The sequence below is a fragment of the Martes martes genome (assembly GCF_963455335.1).
Source record: "Martes martes genome assembly, chromosome: 1".
Taxonomy (NCBI): Eukaryota; Metazoa; Chordata; class Mammalia; order Carnivora; family Mustelidae; genus Martes; species Martes martes.
Genome location: NC_137888.1, coordinates 46074876 through 46093259, shown reverse-complemented (window position 1 = coordinate 46093259; position 18384 = coordinate 46074876). Strand labels below are relative to the sequence as shown.

Here is an 18384-nt window from a genome sequence, read left to right as displayed (position 1 = left end):
ATGAGATGAACTTGCCATGTCATGAGTGAAAGCAGCTTTGCATCTCTTGAGCAAATACCACAATTTGCAAGGGCCATGAAATCACCATGGATGCAGATGCACGTGAGCAATGTTAAATGTCTTATAGCTGTTGGATGTCTCATTGCCTCGTGCCCATTGTTCCTTGATTGCCAAAATAGAAGGGATACCTGCATAGACCCCAACACTTTTTCCCAACATCTTCCCAGACAACTCTTCCTTTCAGTTAGCCTATGACATTCTCAAGCCTCAAAATGGTTGTTGAGAGCGCTGTATAGCAGAGGGGTGGGGTAATCAGGAAGCTCCTGTACGTAGCAAATGGAACAGCTGGAGACTTTGGCTGAACTGATAGAAATAACGTTTTTAAAAGGATTTATTTATTTATTTGAGGGGGGCACAGAGGGAGAAAGAGAGAGAGAGAGACTCCCCAAGCAGACTCCACCCTGAGCATGTCGCCTGATGTGGGGCTGAATCCCAGGACCCTGAAACCATGACCTGAGCCAAAATCAAGAGTTGACGGCCTAACCAACTAATCCACCCAAGTGCCCTGGTAGAAATAACTTTTAATAATTGTCTAGATTAAACCTATTACCTCCTATACACCTGAACTTGTTAGTTCTTTCTGAATTCCATATTTTTGTTCATCTTAGATTCACAAGCTTAATACCCCAGAAATATCTTCAGAAATTTCTCTCCGTAGTGGGCATCAATGGTATTGTCTGCTTATCATATTTCCCTTTTTTTCTAGAAATGATATCCTACACTTACCATTCCCCCCAGTTATAGTGGAAGGTCATCACGTTCTAACATGATTCCATCCTCTACCCCTGGCCATTGTTGGTTGATTCTAGGGTGGACATCCAAATCGAGATGGAATAATTAGGATGTTAGAAAGACTTAAGATGACAAACAGCATCTTATTTTATTTTTTTCTCATATAACAAGAACTCCAGCCCAGGGCTACGACACCTGCTCAAGAACATATCAGGACCCAGGCTCCATCTATCTTACTGCTCTGCAAACTTTTTTATGTGACTTTTATAATCTCCACCACAAATGGTTGCTGCAACTCTAGATATATGCATATTAGTGTAGAGAAAAAAATATGGAGGGGCTAAAGGCAAAAGGTGAAGGACTAAGGGACATTCACCATGACCCCTCCCTTTCATAAAACTTTTCTGGAATATTTGGGTGGTATCTATATCTCTCTGAGAAAGTAATTTTAAAATTACTTCAGTTAAAGAAAAAGCAAGGCAGCAATACCACATTGCATTGGATATTTAACCTACATTTAACTTTAAGAACCAATTGTGTTAATGAAGTATGTAAATACTTGTTTCTAAAGATCTAAACACTTAAAAAATAAATTGTAAAAGAAATAGAGTAAAAATATCAAAAAGTCCATTTCTTTGCTAATTTCACTACGACTACCCCACCAATATCCCTGTTAGAGTTTTTAACAGATTGCCAAAAGGGCACCAAGGTAAATATATATGTTTGGCAATACTTTGTTAATAATTAGCCTGAGTCTAATTATCTATCTGGGAGTAGCAGATCTGAGTCACTTTGATCATGCATTTCCTAAGTTCGGATCTCAAAATTGGGGAATTGGTGAAAATGGTATACTTTAGTAAAGCTAGTAGGACTCATGAGTGTGTGTGTGTGTGTGTTGTTAAAAGGCAGTAAAGCTGTCAGGGGGATGAAGTCAGAGTCCCTCTGACTCTCTCTAGAAAAGGGCAGGCCTAAAATCAGTTGTGTTTTGGGGAATAAGGGAGAGGAAAAATTCATAAGGATTCTGAGAAACATGTGGAGTTTCAAAAATTCATGAGTTTGTGTAAGGTTATTCAGAATCTTTTTGCTTGATAGGGTCATATAGAATATAAAGCAGTATAGGCAACTAAGTTCAAAAAAGGATGAGAGCCCTTACCATATCCCTTATGTTTTATAAGGTATTGTAAACTTATTATTTGCTCCCACTAGCTTTCTGAATCTTGAAATTGAGTAGGAGATTTTTTTTTTTTTTTAATTCCACACTGAAAAATAGGGCTCAAATCCTTTGGAGACAATTTGTATCCACAAGAAGATGATTTAAATTTACACTAACCAGTCTATGTGAAAATGGATAAAGGAAACCTAGTTCAAAATGGGGTCAGGAGCAACGAAGGGATGGTGCTCACTCAGTATTCATCACAGCTTACTTTATGTAAGCCTGCAGGGAGAAGGAAGATTTTCTCCTCACCCAGCAACAACCCAGCCAATTAGAAGCCACCACAACTTGGAACTCTCTTTCTCCTCCTATGAACTTTCCTCCAAAACAAGCCTTCCCAACTCCCTCCTTTCCTCTATAAAAGCAAGTCCCTCTCCTCTGTTCTTTGTTCCTTATTGTTATTTGTGTCCTTATTGTTATCCTTTGTCCTATTGTTCTTGCCTCTGGTGTGCTGTAGTCTGCATGTCCTGAGTTGTAATTCTTCTGCTATTCCCAGATAAACTCATCTTTATTGATTAAATGACTACTTTATTTATTTTTCTGACTACTTTATTTTTAAGGTTGATAGTTGTAAAGGCCTTTCTTAAGCATAGTATAATTAGGTAAGCGTAGGGAAGGCTCTGGATATCAGAGGAAAGGAGGGCAGCCCTTTTCACAGAGAGGTTATAAGGATGGGGAAGGATGGAAACCTGCAAACTAGTGCACAGTTGGCTCAAGACCAGACTATCTGACTGGGCACATGTTCGAAATGGCCTGTGCCTGCTTATCTTTTCCTAGCTTTGTGAGTAGTCTCAGAATCAGAGCGATAATGAAAGGGGGGTCTTACAGAAAGATGGGCTAGAGAGGTTCTTTCCATTAATGAGGTTCAATTACTACCCCCAGGCCCAGCCAAACCCTATCACAGGCATCTAAGAGAAGCAAACAACCCTTTCTGAAGTGGTGGTTCTTAACTTCCCTTTCCTCTTGCAACTCAGCCTGGCAGCAAGTTACACTATAGCTAAAAGCCATTGGTTTTCTCCCCCCAAAGTATTTATTCACTTCTCAATTCAAGCCTTTACCTTTCATTGAATCTGCTAGCGAGTCAAGCGTGCCTACCCAGCTAACCCTGTGTCCCAGTGTGAGAGTTGCCAGATGCAGTTGTGGATGGGTAAGACACACTGGCTTGATCAGCTGGTCTAACCCAAAGCCATGGAAGTCCCACCGCTGCATCTAGCCACTAAGAAAATACCTGTAGAGACCACCACCAGAGGTTTAAATTATCTACCATTAGAAATTAAAATAATTTCCATGATAGTCATTCTAAAACTTTTATGTCCAGACAACATAGAACTGTGGTGTGGTAATAGGAACAACAACAACAAAGATCTGTCAAATCTATGTTAGCTTCTTTCCTCCTTTTTGAAAAGAGTATGTGTGTGTGTGGAGGGGGGTGGTAGGGCGGAAGCAGTGTGAATGTTTGCCAGGCCAAATTTACAGGAGTTGTTGAAAGCCCTATTGATGAACTATACCTGGCAGCCCCCCACAAATGTAAAATTTTAAGTATTTTTATTTATTTATTTTTATTTTAAAAAAATATCTGATTTATTTATTTGTCAGAGAGAGGGCATGCCCACACAAGCACGGGGAGTAGTAGGCAGAGGGAGAACTCTATGGTAGAGGACCCTGGGATGATGACCTGAGCTGGAGGCAAACACTTAACTGACTGAGCCACCCAGGCATCCCAGATTTTAAGTATTTTTAAATCTCATATTCCTTGGTCTCCCAAACACACCAGGTCATATTAGTTTTAGGCTGGCTTAGTAAAACAATCACTTTGCTTTTCCTATTTCTAAAATAATCAAGTGGGCAGTGTAGGAGCAAGACCTGGGAAGATTTTAATGATGAACTGTGATATGAATTGATCCCAGAAAGTCTTTTACTGGGATTTTCTTAAGTGCCCTGTACTACCTCGCCCTTGCCTACTCCGCTTAGAAACTGCTGGTGAGTAAGGAGTCTCCCACGCTCCGCCCCCAGCCAATCCTGGAAGTTCTCCAGGGTCTCCTGGACTGGTACCAGGCTCCAGGGGGCTTTCTGTAGATTCTGAACCATGATTTGCAGCCCTGTTTGAAAATGTAAATTGGAGCGGGGGTCTCCGGTCACATTCCTGCCCGGTTAGTTCTCAGCGTTCAGCCCTACTTTGTCTTAAGCTTGTGGTTGATTGGACAGCCCACCAGAAGTTGTACGTGACTAGAAAGCCTCTCTTATCTCTACTTTCTCTTCCACTGCCCTTTCGCTTCCCCCACACCCAGTTCCCCAATTTTGGGACGCGCCCTTCTGGGGACGAGGGATTCTTTATCTCCCTGGCGCGCCCCTGCAGGCGGCGATAGGAACCGGACTACAGCTCCCAGCATCCCCCGCCTCCCGCCTCCCGCCTCCCGCCTCCCGCCTCCCGCCTCCCGCCTCCCGCCTCCCGCCTCCCGCCTCCAGCAGGCCGTCCGGGAGCCGACCCGGTAGTAGCTCTTCTTCACCAAAGGCTCCTCCTCCCGGAGCGGTTCGCCAGCTCCGGACCCCCAGGGAGCTCAGGGGCCGGTCTCCGGGACGTAAGCATCGCCAGGAGTGACGGCGCGGGAGCATGGCGTTGCACTTGGGCAGACTGAGCGCGGGCTCCTGCTGGCGAGCGTCGCGGGGCGGTCGCTGTGCGGCCGCACGCATCTGCCGGCCCCCGGGTGCGTCTGGCACCGAGCAGTGCCGGGGTTTGGGGCACATCCCAACGGCGGGAGGAGGCCCCCGGCTGGGGACTGGGCTGACCACGGCGCTGGCGGGGCTGGCGGGGCTGGCCGGGCTGGCCGCCGCCGCCTTCGGGCACGTAGAACGGGCGGAGATGGTGCCCAAGAGCACGGGGGCGCGGAGCCCGTCGTCCGGGAGGCCGGAGGAGGGCGACGATGAGCTGACCCGCCGCTGCAGCTGCTTCATGGCTCCACCGGTGACCGACTTGCGCGAGCTGCGGGGGAGGCCGAGCGACATGAAGACCAAGATGGAGTTGCTGATCCTGGAGACCCAGGCCCAGGTGTGCCAGGCGCTGGCACAGGTAGACGGGGGCGCGCGCTTCTCCGTGGACCGGTGGGAGAGGAAGGAAGGTGAGGAGGTCCCTAGGTGGAGGTGGAGATGGGAATTAGAGGTCGACTTTAGGTTGCTGGCAGAAAAATGAGAAGTACCTACAAGAGCGGCTGCTAGGTTAGAAGGAACACCTTTAGAAAGATGGATACTAAAAGGGTCATCAGACGTCTGGATGCAGATCTTTGATCACTCTAAAACTGTATATTTCAAAATCTATGAGATTTTTTAATGGCATTTTTCTAGAAGTCCTACGGTTATATTTAGCCAGCAAGCTTGGATGTCCAAAGTTGTAACTGAGCATCGATCTTACCCACATTCCGTCTGTTTCTTTGGGTGCATTTACCCTTTCTCTTCCTGTAGAGATGGAAAGATGAACTTGCCTCCTATTTGCTAAATATCTGGCTAGATTCCTCCAGCCGCAGGTGTAATCGTGCTAGTGTGTCTTTTTGTCAAGTTGCACAAGAAATGCTGGGCTTGTCAGTAATTCTTCCAAATGCATGCATTAGATTTCCTGCTAGGAAAATCTTTCTTTTCAATGGCAAAAAACTTCAGTATTGAAACCCATTTCTTGGGGCACCTGGATGGCTTAGTTGGTTAAGCAACTGCCTTGAGGTCGGGTCATGGTCCCGGAGTCCAGGGATCATAGTCCCTCATTGCGTTCCCGGTTCCGCGGGAGTCTGCTTCTCCCTCTGACCTTCTCTCTTATGCTCTCTCTCACTGTCTAGAAAAAAAACCAAAAACAAACCAAAAAACCATTTCTTCAGATCGGTGATTGTCAGAAGGAGGGGGTGAGAGGAATGGGCAAAATGAGTGAAGGGGATCAAGAGTTACAAACTCCCAGTTACAAAATAAAGATGTCATGGGGATGTGATGTACAGCATGGTGACTATAGTGAAAAATATTGTATTGTATGCTTTAAGGTTGCTAAGAGAATAGATCTTGAAAATTCTTATTGTAAGAAGAATTTTGTAACTGTGATGGTGGTAACTAGACTTATTTTGCAATGTATACAAATAATGAATCATTGCATACCTGAAACTAATATAATATTATATGTCAATAATACTTTAATAATGAAAAATCCTGTTTTTATAGAATTGTGTATTCATGACCATCTTATTGCCTATGGAGTGAAACTCCACATCTTGGTCATAAACTTGGAGAATTCCTGACTTCTTAGCTAGGCCTACTGTAGCAGCTCTCATCAGCGGATTTTGAGCTTTGGAGGGTGAAGAATGAAGTGCTTAAAATATTGTCTGATACATAGACAAATTGTGGCAAGAAAGGCTTACCAGCTGTGTAATCGTGGATAAGTTGTCTTATCTTTCTGGGCCTCCTTTTCTCATTTGAAATGTGCAGGGAGGTGGGGGGTGGGTGGGAGCAGGGTTTGCACTGGATCATCTTAACTTCCCATCCAGCTCTAAAAATTCTTAGGGATAAAACAAGACAAATAGGTACTTCTGAGAAACAGTTGCTTTGGTGGTAACTCTAGTGTCTTAAAAACAAACTATGAATAATAAAGCTCAGATACGTAAATATTAACGTGTGTCTTATTCAGTTTAAGCTTCCAAATCCCTGAAGAGTTCAACTATCTACTGTTTTCTTTTTAATTGCCTGTGAACAAAATTAAATGGTAAACAACACACAGAAAAAACAATTGAAATGATATGGAGCTCTTAAACTCATAATAATAGAACATTCCTCAAACATACCCGTACCTGTTTTTAACTTCAGCCTTCTCTCATATATCATAATGAGTGGATGCCATTATGATCAGTAGTTGAAGGGAAAATATTTGTGTGATTTATTTTAGATGTGGAAGAAATCCTCAGTTTAGTGATGTGGGGGAAATACAGTATTTGCCCACTATCAGTAGCAATGTCATCAAGCTAAGCTGATTGATGTTATTGTACTTAAAAATTACAAATATACCGATAATATAGAAGATTTGGAAAATACAGGGAGAAAATTACTCCTAACCCCACACCTTCACATGAGGGTTCTTTTGGATATTGCATCTACCCTTATACTCTCTCCTCATTTTCTGTTTCTGTAAACAGGAGGTGGTGGCATCAGCTGTGTACTTCAAGATGGGCATGTTTTTGAAAAGGCTGGGGTGAGCATTTCTGTTGTTCATGGGAATCTTTCTGAGGAAGCAGCAAAACAAATGAGAAGCCGAGGAAAAATTCTGAAGACTAAAGATGGTAAATCTGACAGTATCCACAGCCTGTCACAGTCCTTGCAAATCTTGCCCCCACAAGTTTTATTTGTAAAATAAATAGTGCTGCTGTCAAAATCCATTTGGCTGCATATGCCAGAGAAGCATGTTCACATTCTCTTTTTAAAAATTTGTTTTTTAAGAGACAAAAAGCGGCTTTTGACAATCAATCCCGAAACTATGTTGAAGTTAATCAAGCCCGCTGATTGACGCTCACTCTGTGTTTTACTTTCCAGGTAAATTGCCATTTTCTGCTATGGGTGTGAGCTCTGTTATCCACCCCAAGAATCCTCATGCTCCTACTATCCATTTCAACTACAGATACTTTGAAATAGAAGAAGCCGATGGTAAGCATCCTGGGAGCTGTGCAAAATACTGTTGTGCAGAATATGTATCTTAAAACAAGCTAGAGGGTGTAATCTAAATGAGAAAGATTTTATAAATCTTAACTAGGTTTTTCAGGAGGCAGATGAAGCCTGATTCCTTGGCAGGCGCAATGGATTATGCTCTAGAGGTGAAAAGAGAAATCAGTATTGACTTGGCTCTGACGTTCCCATATTTCCTCCACACAGAGGGAATGATTTAGTGAATCTCAGACTCAGAGTGCACTCAGGGTTCTTTGCACAGGAAAGAGAATCCTTAGGAAATCCACAGGAAAACCTATGTACAAGGTTACGTTGAAATGGAGAACTTGCTCTTGGAAAACATCTTCCAAATTAATTGCTTCACTGGTCACCAGCACATTGTCAGTGGGCTTAAGATAGAGTGGAGTTGATTGTGCCTCTTTATGAACCTGTGGTTCCAGACCCTGTCTGCAGTTAGCTGGGCCAGGTGTTCCCACCCGGCGGAGCATCTGTGCAGGGCCTCTCTGGGGCTGTGGGAATCTCTGCAGGTGATGGCATTTGAAATCCATGTATTTAAATGTATTTAACTTGCATTTTGAAGACTTTTGGCATTTGGTGTGGTTCAGCCTTTTAATGTTACAAGTTGGTAACTGGTACTGACAACATACAGAGCCAACTAAGCACGTGAAATAGTCTCAGATGGTAGGGGGTGTCCCTCTGCAAGTGCTTTTACCCTTTCTGGGCTAAGGGGAGGGGGACAGTGGTTTTTATTACAGGGAACATCAGAATCTCTTGGGCAGTTTTATAAACTGTTAATGCTTGGGCCAGAGATTTGCTTGTCTTGCCTTTGTTTTTTTAATTGTGCCCTAGCAGAGGCATCTTACACTCCTCACGAAATTTGATACGTAGCCGGAGTCCACTCACGTGATGTTCCGTCATTTACTGCCGTGCATGTCCTTTTCCTCCCGGTTCTACTCTCTCACTTTTTAATTTCCTACTTCTTTTTCTTTCTGCTTTTACCTTTTCTTTCCTGCCTAGGCTTTACTGGCCATCTACAGCTAAATTTAGTTAAATATGTTTTGATTGTCACCCATTTCATGTTTAACCAACTAAGCTGATCAGTTTGGTTTGCAAATACAGTGAGTAGTGTGCTACATCTGAGTCCAGTGCCTGCATGAGAGTCTCATGTCTTGATTTTGTAGGTAACAAGCAGTGGTGGTTTGGTGGTGGATGTGACCTAACTCCAACATACTTGAACCAAGAGGATGCTGTCCATTTTCACAGAACTCTAAAGGAGGCTTGTGACAAGCATGGTCCCGATCTCTACCCTAAATTTAAGAAATGGTGGGTAAAAATGTTGTCATGACACTTCAAATATATTTCATTGCTTCCTTCTGTAGATCCCGAAGGCAACTACTATGTCACTAAATACCTTTTTAGCTTTGAAGGTTCATTTTTTTTTTTTTTTTAAGATTTTATTTATTTATTTGACAGAGAGAGAGATCACAAGTAGGCAGAGAGGCAGGCAGAGCCGGGGCGGGGGGAGCAGAAAGCCCAATGCAAGACTCGATCGCAGGACCCTGAGATCAGGACCTGAGCTGAAGGCAGAAGCCTGTCCCACTGAGCCACCCAGGTGCTCCAGAAGGTTCATCTCCCCCCCCCCCCACTGGAAATGGATACCAGTTTGAAATGTTTTTATGAAGTTATTTAGTTAGATATACTTGGATATCTGTAATAAAAATTTGGTAGCAGCATCTTTTTTGATCCCAAATGATTTAGGGTATAAATTTCAACGTGATCTATACCTCAGAATTAGAGACTTTTTAATCCTCCTGTGGGATATTAACTTCTCATCCCATATGAGAACTGTTGTTGCCATGGGATTATTAGGACATGGGAAGGGTTGGAGAACTATTAGGGAAATATGCAAATATACCAGATGCTTTGGATAAGAAGAGTGGGATTGGAAACTCTGTTAAAGAAACTTTAATGATAAAGGAGAGGGAAACAAATGAGTTGTGAGGAGATCGAGGATATTTGGTAGATGTGAAATGGAGTTTAGGCATAGTTGTTTGGAATAAGAGTAAAGTACCCAACGCTGCTTAGAGCTAATTGGCATTCTTAAAAAGGAAGGACAGTAGAGGTTTTGGTGTTTTTTTATGGGGGGGGTGGTTTTGCTTTGCTTTTAGAGTTAATAGCTGTGGGATCTTGATAATTTATGTAAGATTGGAGTTCAGCTTTAAAATCCTCAGGAAAGACCCCTTCTCCTGATTGATATTACCCCTGAAAACTATATAGACATGAAAGCTTGGATGTGTGAGGAAGGTTTTTTTTTTCTCTCACAAATCAGGATCCTTCCAGGAAGAGGACTGGTATGGGTGACATTGTCTTTTTTTGTTTATTTTCTCTTACTGCTATTATTGAGTTGACTCCATCTGAGGGACGTTAGTTACTGTGATATCGAGGAACCAGACTAGTTAAAGAGAAGTGTCCAGTATAAGTATTTAGCACATTTTTTAATTTTGTAATTTCATGGAGCTTTTGAAACAGTGTGATTTGGTTAAAGCTAACTTCACAACCTTGCTCAGGATGTCCTTCAACTGTGTTAATAAAATGCACATATGAAGGAAAGTAACAAGTCACAGTCAAGGTGAATTAGGCCAGTGCATCAGCTCTAGGGATTTGCAGCTGCTGCCTTTTTTTTTTTTTTTAATTTTAAGCTATTAAGGCTATATTTTTTATTAAGGCAGTTTTTAATAGAACCTTTTGAATAACTTTTATTTTTGCTTGCACAGGTTTTTCTCTTTACATATCCTTATTCTTCTAGAGATACTCTAACAAGCTATTTCTACAGTGTAAACTATTCTTACAAATCTAGCATTTCAGAAACCTGCTCTAGTAGGCACAGAGAGGGGGAAGACTCAAGACCAGATGGCTAGTTTGATGTGGTGGTTCACAGGGAACCTTTCATATGTCTGTAGGTGTTCTCTGAACATCTCCTTCCACCAGCCCCTCCCTCAGTCCTGCATGTTCTAGAGCCTTCCCATTTTATTGCAGAAAGGGACCTTAGAGATTATTTACAGTACCTTTTCTTGGTGAATAAAGAACTGCTGAAGAGCTGAACCACAGACCTGGTTGGTGTTCTTGGTAGAGAATTCCCATCTTGCCTCTTGCAAAAGCACCAGTGTTGCCAAGGGCAGCCATATCCCTTGTTTTAAGAAATACACTATTAATACTGGGCTCTTTGTTCCTTTTTCACTAAAGTTTTTAGAGTTCCATATCCTTTCGATAGACATGTGTTAAATTCCTTACTTGCTTTGCAGATAAAATCATAAGCATTTTCTACATGGGTGCTGATTGCAGGAAATCTGTCTAAAGCCGTAGTTTTATTTTCATAGTTGGACAGAAAGTAAGGACACCATGTTGGCCTTAGTCAAGGATAGCACTCTAAGCTGAAATGCTCACATGGATTCTCATGTCTTTTTTTTTCCCCTTTGATCCTTGGTATGGCCTTGCTGTGTTTTCCAGGTGTGATGATTACTTCTTTATCGTCCATCGTGGGGAGAGGAGGGGCATTGGGGGCATCTTTTTTGATGACCTTGACTCTCCATCCAAGGAGGAAGTGTTTCGCTTTGTACAGAGCTGCGCCCAGGCCGTTGTTCCTTCTTACATTCCTCTTGTGAAAAAGCACCATGATGACTCATTCACGCCCCAGGAGAAGCTGTGGCAGCAGCTCCGGAGAGGACGGTGAGTGAGCAGCAGGAGACTAGATCATCTCATTGCATAACTGGCGGGGGATGTGGAGCAGTTGGAGTAATCGTGGGTGGTGTGTTGTCTTGGGCAGATATTTTCTTAGAGTTGTGTTAATACTATCCTGAGCTGCTTTGTATAACTAGATGAATATTAAGTGAATGTTAAAAATTGTGCAAAATAGTATTGTAAAAGGAGCAAAGTTGGAGCGCCTAGGTGGGTAAGCGTGTGTCTTGGGCTCGGTCGTGATCTCTGGGTCCTGGCATCAAGCCTTGCATTGGGCTCCCCGCTCAGTGGGGAGTCTGGTTCTCCAGCTCCCTCTGCTTCTTCCCTGCTCCCCCTACCCCCATGCTCTCTCTCTCAAATAAATGAAAAGCTTTAAAAAAAGAGCAAAATTTATTTCATCTGTCTGTACATTAGAGACTCATAGCAGCCATGTTGTGGTACTTGCTGATTTAATTGGGCTGATTTCTTTTAGTTTTCTAACAGTGCCTTCTAGCCTTATGCCAAGATATGGGCATCATTTAATGTTTTTGCTGCTTTATAAATTTGGAATCCCACACTTTTCCATCCATCTTTAAGATTTCATGGAAGTCATTATAATGGACATAATCATTTCAGAAATTATTTATACTTAATGACAATATTAACTATTTATGAAGTCCTTACTGTGTGCCAGCCAATATGTTAGACACTTCCTTCTGCCCGAAATAGGAGTTTCCCTTACTGTGTGTATGTGTGTATGTGTGTATGTATGTATGTATGTATGTTAGTACTCTCTAAACCTGAAGTGGGGCTCAAACTCACAACCCCTGGCTCAAGAGTCTCATGCTCTACCTACTGAGCCAGAAACAAACAAACAAACAAACAAACCAACCTAGACTCAAATACAGAGAACAAACCCGTGGTTACCAGTGGGGAGGTGTGGGGGATGGGTGAAATAGGCTGAAGAGGATTAAGAGTCCACTTTCGGTGATGAGCATGAAGTGATGTACAGAATTGTTGAATCATTATGTTGTACACCTGAAACTAGTATAACAGTTATATGTCAATAAAGTAAAAAAATATCCAGTGAAAATTTATATTAAAAAAAAACTAGATAGAAAGGGCAGTGTTCCTAGTGTTGCGTAGGATTTTGTATGCAAAGCTGACGGGTTTTATGAATATGAATTAGGTGAAACCTTAAAACTTTTTAGACATCAGAATCATGTTTTGTGTTCTGTTGGTGTTTGTTTTTTGTATTGGTTTTGGTTTTTATGACTGTTTCTCACAGAGAACCTCCTTCTACCACCCTTATCTCTGGGCCTTAAGATGGCATTAAACTCTGGGACTTCAGATAACTGCAGCTCTTCACTACTGTTGTCAGCATTATCTTCACCTTCTTATACACGGCACTCGTTACCCTACCTGTATCCTTCACAGGTTACACTTGGCTTCACTTCCTTCCACCCCAAATAGGAGAGTCCCTGACTGAGTGATGGGCTGATGGATTATATGTATTTATGTATTGTACGTGTGTATATAGTATGTATGTTAGTACTCTCTACACCCAATGTGGGGCTCAAACTCACAACCACGAGATTGAGAATCGCATGCTCTACTGAGTAAGCCAGTCAGGCACCCCAGAAACTAAAGATCTTTAACTTATTGTTACTTTGTTGTATTTTAGGAAAGGGAAACAGGATAAAATTTAGGCATCTGTTAAATTGAAGGGAATGGCTAAGGTTCATGGTTTGCAGGCACCTCCGAGAGGATAAATGTATGAGAAGGAACAGGAAGATCAGATCTAAGTAAAACCTGGTAGGAGTCAGAGAGGCATTCTTCACTCAAAAAAGGAAAGCAGTACAGGGATCCTTATAGAAAATTTGTTTAGGGAGTTCCATACAAGGGCCTTTGGAAGAGACATCCATACAAACTGGAGAATCACAGCCGTCCCTTAAATATGTTTTAGAAAGGCGGAGTCAGGGGTAAAAAAGGTGGCTGAGGGCTGAAATTCTTTTCTATGGTCTCAGGAGGAAATTGAGAAGTTTTGCTTTATATTATCTTTTGGAACAGGTATAAGAAGGTATTAAATAGTTACTAGTACAAAAAATTCAATCTGTGATGAATCAATACAGAGGACTAGAAAGGGTTCCATGGATATAATTTATTTAAATTTTCTCAGGGATTTTGGCAGGTTTGCACACAGAAGGGTGTTTTTTAAAAATTCAAGTGCTGTGCGATTCTAGAGGATATCTTCCTCCAGGTGTGATGAAAGATGAATCAGTGGGTAAACAAGACTGTGTGAGGGAAGTTTAGACCAAGAGAATAGTTTCTGAATGAACTGGGAAATGGTCTAAAAGGGGGACTGTTCATTGAATTTTCAGCTTTATGGGTCATTCTAATTTCATATGAGTAGTAAAAATTATCTTTGAAGTTTAAACAACCTTTTACAAAAGATCCCATGGTGTTAAAGGCAGAGATTTTTAAGCTAGACAGAGTTTAGATCTGACGCCGGGGCAGTTAGTGGAAAACAAATATATTTGAACCAAGTTTTAGTTGATGCTAAGGATATTTTTCTTAGCAAAATAAAATTGAGCACTGCAGCTCAGCCACTGCTTATTATCATGATTGCCACTAATCTGCAGGAAGACTGAATTGTATGACTGCTTATCAGTGCTATTAACTACTTTAGGAAAAGGAAATACCTAGAATATATTAGTAATTATTAATAGATGGCCATTAGCTTAGTTGCCTTTCAATAATGAAAGTTTTATATCTTAGCATGTGGAAGTTACAGGTGGTGAAATGAAGTCTTCTGAAACATCTCCAGACTACAGGAGAAGGATAAAAAGAACTGTTCTATCCTGATAAAGGGTGCCATTTCTTTTTCTTAATTGTTTTTGTGCCTTAAAATTCTCAGCTTTGTGTCCATTCTGTTTATTTATTGGACAACATAACCTTCTTGTTTTGCTAACTGCCCTGCGTTGGGGCTGAATCTATATCCTATTGTTTGTTGGGTAGAATACCCTTTTATTTATGCGTGTCCAGATGGAGAAGACTCAACTGGCTGTAGGCTGGTGTTCCCTGTGCCTGTTCCAGCTGATTGGGGGTGGGTGCAGTGGGCAGGAAGGGTCCCCCTACTCCCCGTTAGAGTATTCATTATGGGCTAATCTTAAGAAAGATTTTATTCAACTTGCCTTTAATGTTGTCTTTATGTCAGGTATGTAGAATTTAACCTGCTGTATGATCGGGGTACAAAGTTTGGCCTCTTCACTCCAGGATCCAGGATTGAAAGCATCTTGATGTCTTTACCTCTAACTGCTCGGTAAGAGTAACTCATCATAATCCCTCCACTCGGTCTACTAACCCTTACAAAACATGACCGTGAACACAGCAGACGTCTTACCTAAGATTTCATTGGTTTTGACTTCGCTGTTTATAATAAAGTCACAGTCAAATAATAAGGAAAGTAATTTTAATTTTTTTTGTTATTGTTAAAGAATGAATGACAGGATGATTGACATGGCTTTGCAGGTAACAGCTGGGAAAGGATAGAGGGAGTGAGAAGATAGAGTGGATGGTGACATCCTGGCCTACTTGGTGATTTTCTAGGAAGATTTATGGGCAAAGGAAATTTATTTGAGCATATCAGGGTTTTCAACTTAATTTTGTTAGAAATTGTTAACATTTATGAGGAAAAGTCTTACTGTCCAGTATGAAGTATCAAGCTTGTTTGAAAGATGAGGGATTATTGCTGGTGCTTGGCATTCTCTTTTTGCTCTGTATTTGCTCTGGTGAGCTTCCATAAAGGTTAATTGGATCTATGGCCAGGGGTAGTTTTTTTAGTAGGCTCGTAGCCCAGCGTGGAGCCCAACAGAGGCCTTGAACTCACAACCTTGAAATCAAGACCTGAGCTGAGATCAAGAGTCAGATGCTTAACTGACTGAGCCACCCAGGCGCCCCTATGGGGGGAGTTTTAAAGACAGATATATTTATGTTGGTGCAGTTAGGTTGACTTTTTGGCTATAAGAAAGTGAAAATGATGTGTGTCCAGACTGAAGTAGAAAAGATCATAAAAAAAGAAAAATTAAGTGCTTGTTTTATAAGAGCTGGTATCTTCTTTTTCCTGTGAGTGTAAATGTCTAAATATGAATGGACTTTAGATGGCACTGGAAGAGTACCTTGCCTCACTCTTCGGTCCAGATCTAACAGTGAAATTAGTGCCCTCTGTCGTTGTGCCTGCCTTCGAAAGGCATTGGCTCTGTCCTTGTATAACCTCTGTTCTTGGGGTCTCATGTCCTTAGCTGAAAGTTCATGCACATCACTGCTAGGTGTTCTGCCACCCTGGAGACGAGATGTGAATAAAAAGTAGAGATAAGTCTTGAAGGCCTCCAGTAGTCTTCTGATTACTACTAATCAGGCCCCTAATTTTAAGGTACATTCTAAGCTGCAGGTATGGGAGGATCATAAATCAATCCTTTGCTCATTTGAATAGTTACCATGACAGGTCACTTTTGGCTTCTTATAACCTGTACCAAGGGTGTGCAGACTTTAAGCTGTAGGATGAATCCAGGTTCGCTTGTGATGTGTCTTTGTGCAGTCCTTGAGCTAAAAGTGAATTTTGTATTTTTAAAGGATTATTAAAAACAAACAAAAAAGAATATGCAAGAGACTGTGTGGCCCCACAAAGCCTAAATTAAAGTTATCTATTATGTGACCCTTTATAGGAAAAGTTTGCTGACGCCTGGTCTAAACCATTGTCTGCCAGACTTCACACTATAGCTTAACCATTTTGACTATATTTGTATATTACCTGAGGTATTATTTACTTAAATTTTATATTCTTATTTTTTTTTCTGAGAATTTATTTAAAAAGGCAAACTGATTATTATTGCCATAAATAGAAGGTAACACATTAAAATAAATGCATAAGTATTATGCTAAAAATAAAGTTTGCCCACGGAGCATTGGAGGTTCTACATTTTATGACACCCTAGTTTATAGTAATAGTGTATTTTGGCTCCAGGATATTAATGTTAGCTAAAGAATGGTCAGGAATTATTAAAATACTTTGTTTCTTTAGCAGCACCTATTTTAAAAAAGGCTAGTGGGTAAAAGGCATATTAGGTGCATTGGAGACAAGGAGGTATAAGACATTTTTTACTCTTAGAATTTCATTTTTCATCTGTTTTAAGTAGAGGTATGTGTATTGTTCATTATAGTTTTTATTATTACACGTTTTGCTTTTGTTTTGGACCTTTGTAGGTGGGAATACATGCATTCACCCCCAGAGAACTCCAAAGAAGCAGAAATCCTGGAAGTTCTGCGCCATCCAAGAGAGTGGGTGCACTAATGCACACGAGCGGCCTTCCTGGGGCTTGGGGAGGACACAGACTGTGCGCCCTGTTCCCCGGGCTGGCGGCCTTGCCACTGTGCGGTGGTTCGCAACCTGTGTCTAAGAGCTCCAGTCTTCACTCTGCAGCCTGCTTCCTTGGCAGATGCTGACATGTGTTTCAAGTACTACAAGTTTCCGTTGGAAGCGGCGGGTGACAGGTGGTGATATGGCAGCTTGTCAGCGTCAACTGGTTGATATAAAACTCATTTATACTTTTAGAATCATTTCATATGACTAGTTTACAAAATATGAAATTGAGTTTCCCAGTGTTGAGCTGAGGGAATCTAATTATACTTTGTGTCAGGAAACTTCTCATGCTATTTTCATTTCATGTATTTGTTAAAGCTCTAGTTTCTGCCACAAAAATCTGTTGGATAAATTTTATTTTCATTAATTCAGTGAGGTTAAAGCTTAATATGTTTTAGAAATCAGCGTGAAAGGAAGGTAAAATTTTTATTTTGTTGTGACTGAGGTTTCGTTGATCATGATCTTCCTATGTCTCTCTCTAGAGATCATAATATTGTAAAATGTTCATTTTATAATATTTAGGAACACTTGAAGCTTTCTTAATCTCTGCATGTGTTAAAATTCAACGATTCCCTGTAGTTGTTAACTCTGAAGTGACATCCCTGTTGCTTAAATAAGGGGCTTCTAACATGTGGTTCTGATTTTTGAAGAACTATAATTTCTTAATGTTGGATTCTCTGCACTTTTGAATGTGAAAGCTTATAACCTTGGAGTCTGATATTTGAAATTTCCTATTCCAGACTTTTCTATATGGAAGTTTAGACTAAGAACAATCCAGGGGTTAGGAAATATTTCTCATTTGGCAAATGAGAAATATTTTCCTTCGTTAATTAAAGTCAACATAACTAGTGTGAGAAGAATGTAGGCATTTTATAAATGTATTTCTTTGGAAGGTGGACTAATTAAAATTGTTCTTTCGTTAAATTGGAGATTTTGCAGCTCTTTGCCCTTGAGAGAAAAATCACAACAGAATCCTTAGTGTGGCTTCTTTGTTCACATAATAGTGTGAGTGTATTTCTTTATTTTATTATTTTGAGTGTATTTTATTTGATATAATATATTGAAGTTTGTAAGGATTGGTATCTTCCTACATATTATTAAGCCTTATCTTGGAATATGTTAAATGTATGCGATTGTGTGTGACTCTTTAGGGCTGGAAAGTGTATGAACTCTTCAACTGTCTTACCACGGATCTGCTGATAAATTTTATTATGAAATATGGCTAAGAAATGTTTGTATTTTTCATTTTTTAAAAGATAATTGATATAGAGAAAATAAATATTTTTTAGGACTAAAACCATCGTTCTTCATTTCTAGGCATTTTACCCACAAAAAAAATAAGTTTTGCACTCAGATTTCCATAGCAGCTTTATTGACAGTAGCTAAAACTTAGAAACAACAGAAATGCCCATTAACAGATGACTGGATAAACAGGTGATGATATATCAGTATGTGGAAATACTACTCATTAGTGAAAAGGAACAACTACTTGGGCAAATAGCAAAATGGCATTATGCCAAGTGAAAGAAGCCAAACACAAAAGAGGACTTCCTGTATGACTATGCTA

General features: G+C 40.9%; 1 protein-coding gene across 1 annotated transcript; it reads left to right on the top strand.

Moving 5' to 3' along the window:
* Window positions 1–4472: 4472 nt before the first annotated feature.
* CPOX (coproporphyrinogen oxidase) lies at window positions 4473–18114 on the top strand. Its single transcript, XM_080830290.1, has 7 exons — window positions 4473–5121; window positions 7162–7305; window positions 7556–7666; window positions 8866–9007; window positions 11192–11410; window positions 14616–14720; window positions 16661–18114. Exons 1-7 carry the CDS (start codon window positions 4617–4619, stop codon window positions 16746–16748), a joined length of 1314 nt encoding a protein of 437 aa, XP_080686416.1. The 5' UTR covers window positions 4473–4616; the 3' UTR covers window positions 16749–18114.
* Window positions 18115–18384: the final 270 nt, after the last annotated feature.

What these genes read in the sequence shown, in the direction of transcription:
- CPOX (XM_080830290.1), top strand. Translation starts at nt 4,617, where the DNA reads ATGGCGTTGCACTTGGGCAGACTGAGCGCGGGCTCCTGCTGGCGAGCG. An exon ending in AATTCTGAAGACTAAAGATG is followed by an intron (nt 7,306 to 7,555) that starts GTAAATCTGACA and finishes TTTACTTTCCAG; the next exon opens with GTAAATTGCCATTTTCTGCT. An exon ending in CAGCAGCTCCGGAGAGGACG is followed by an intron (nt 11,411 to 14,615) that starts GTGAGTGAGCAG and finishes TCTTTATGTCAG; the next exon opens with GTATGTAGAATTTAACCTGC.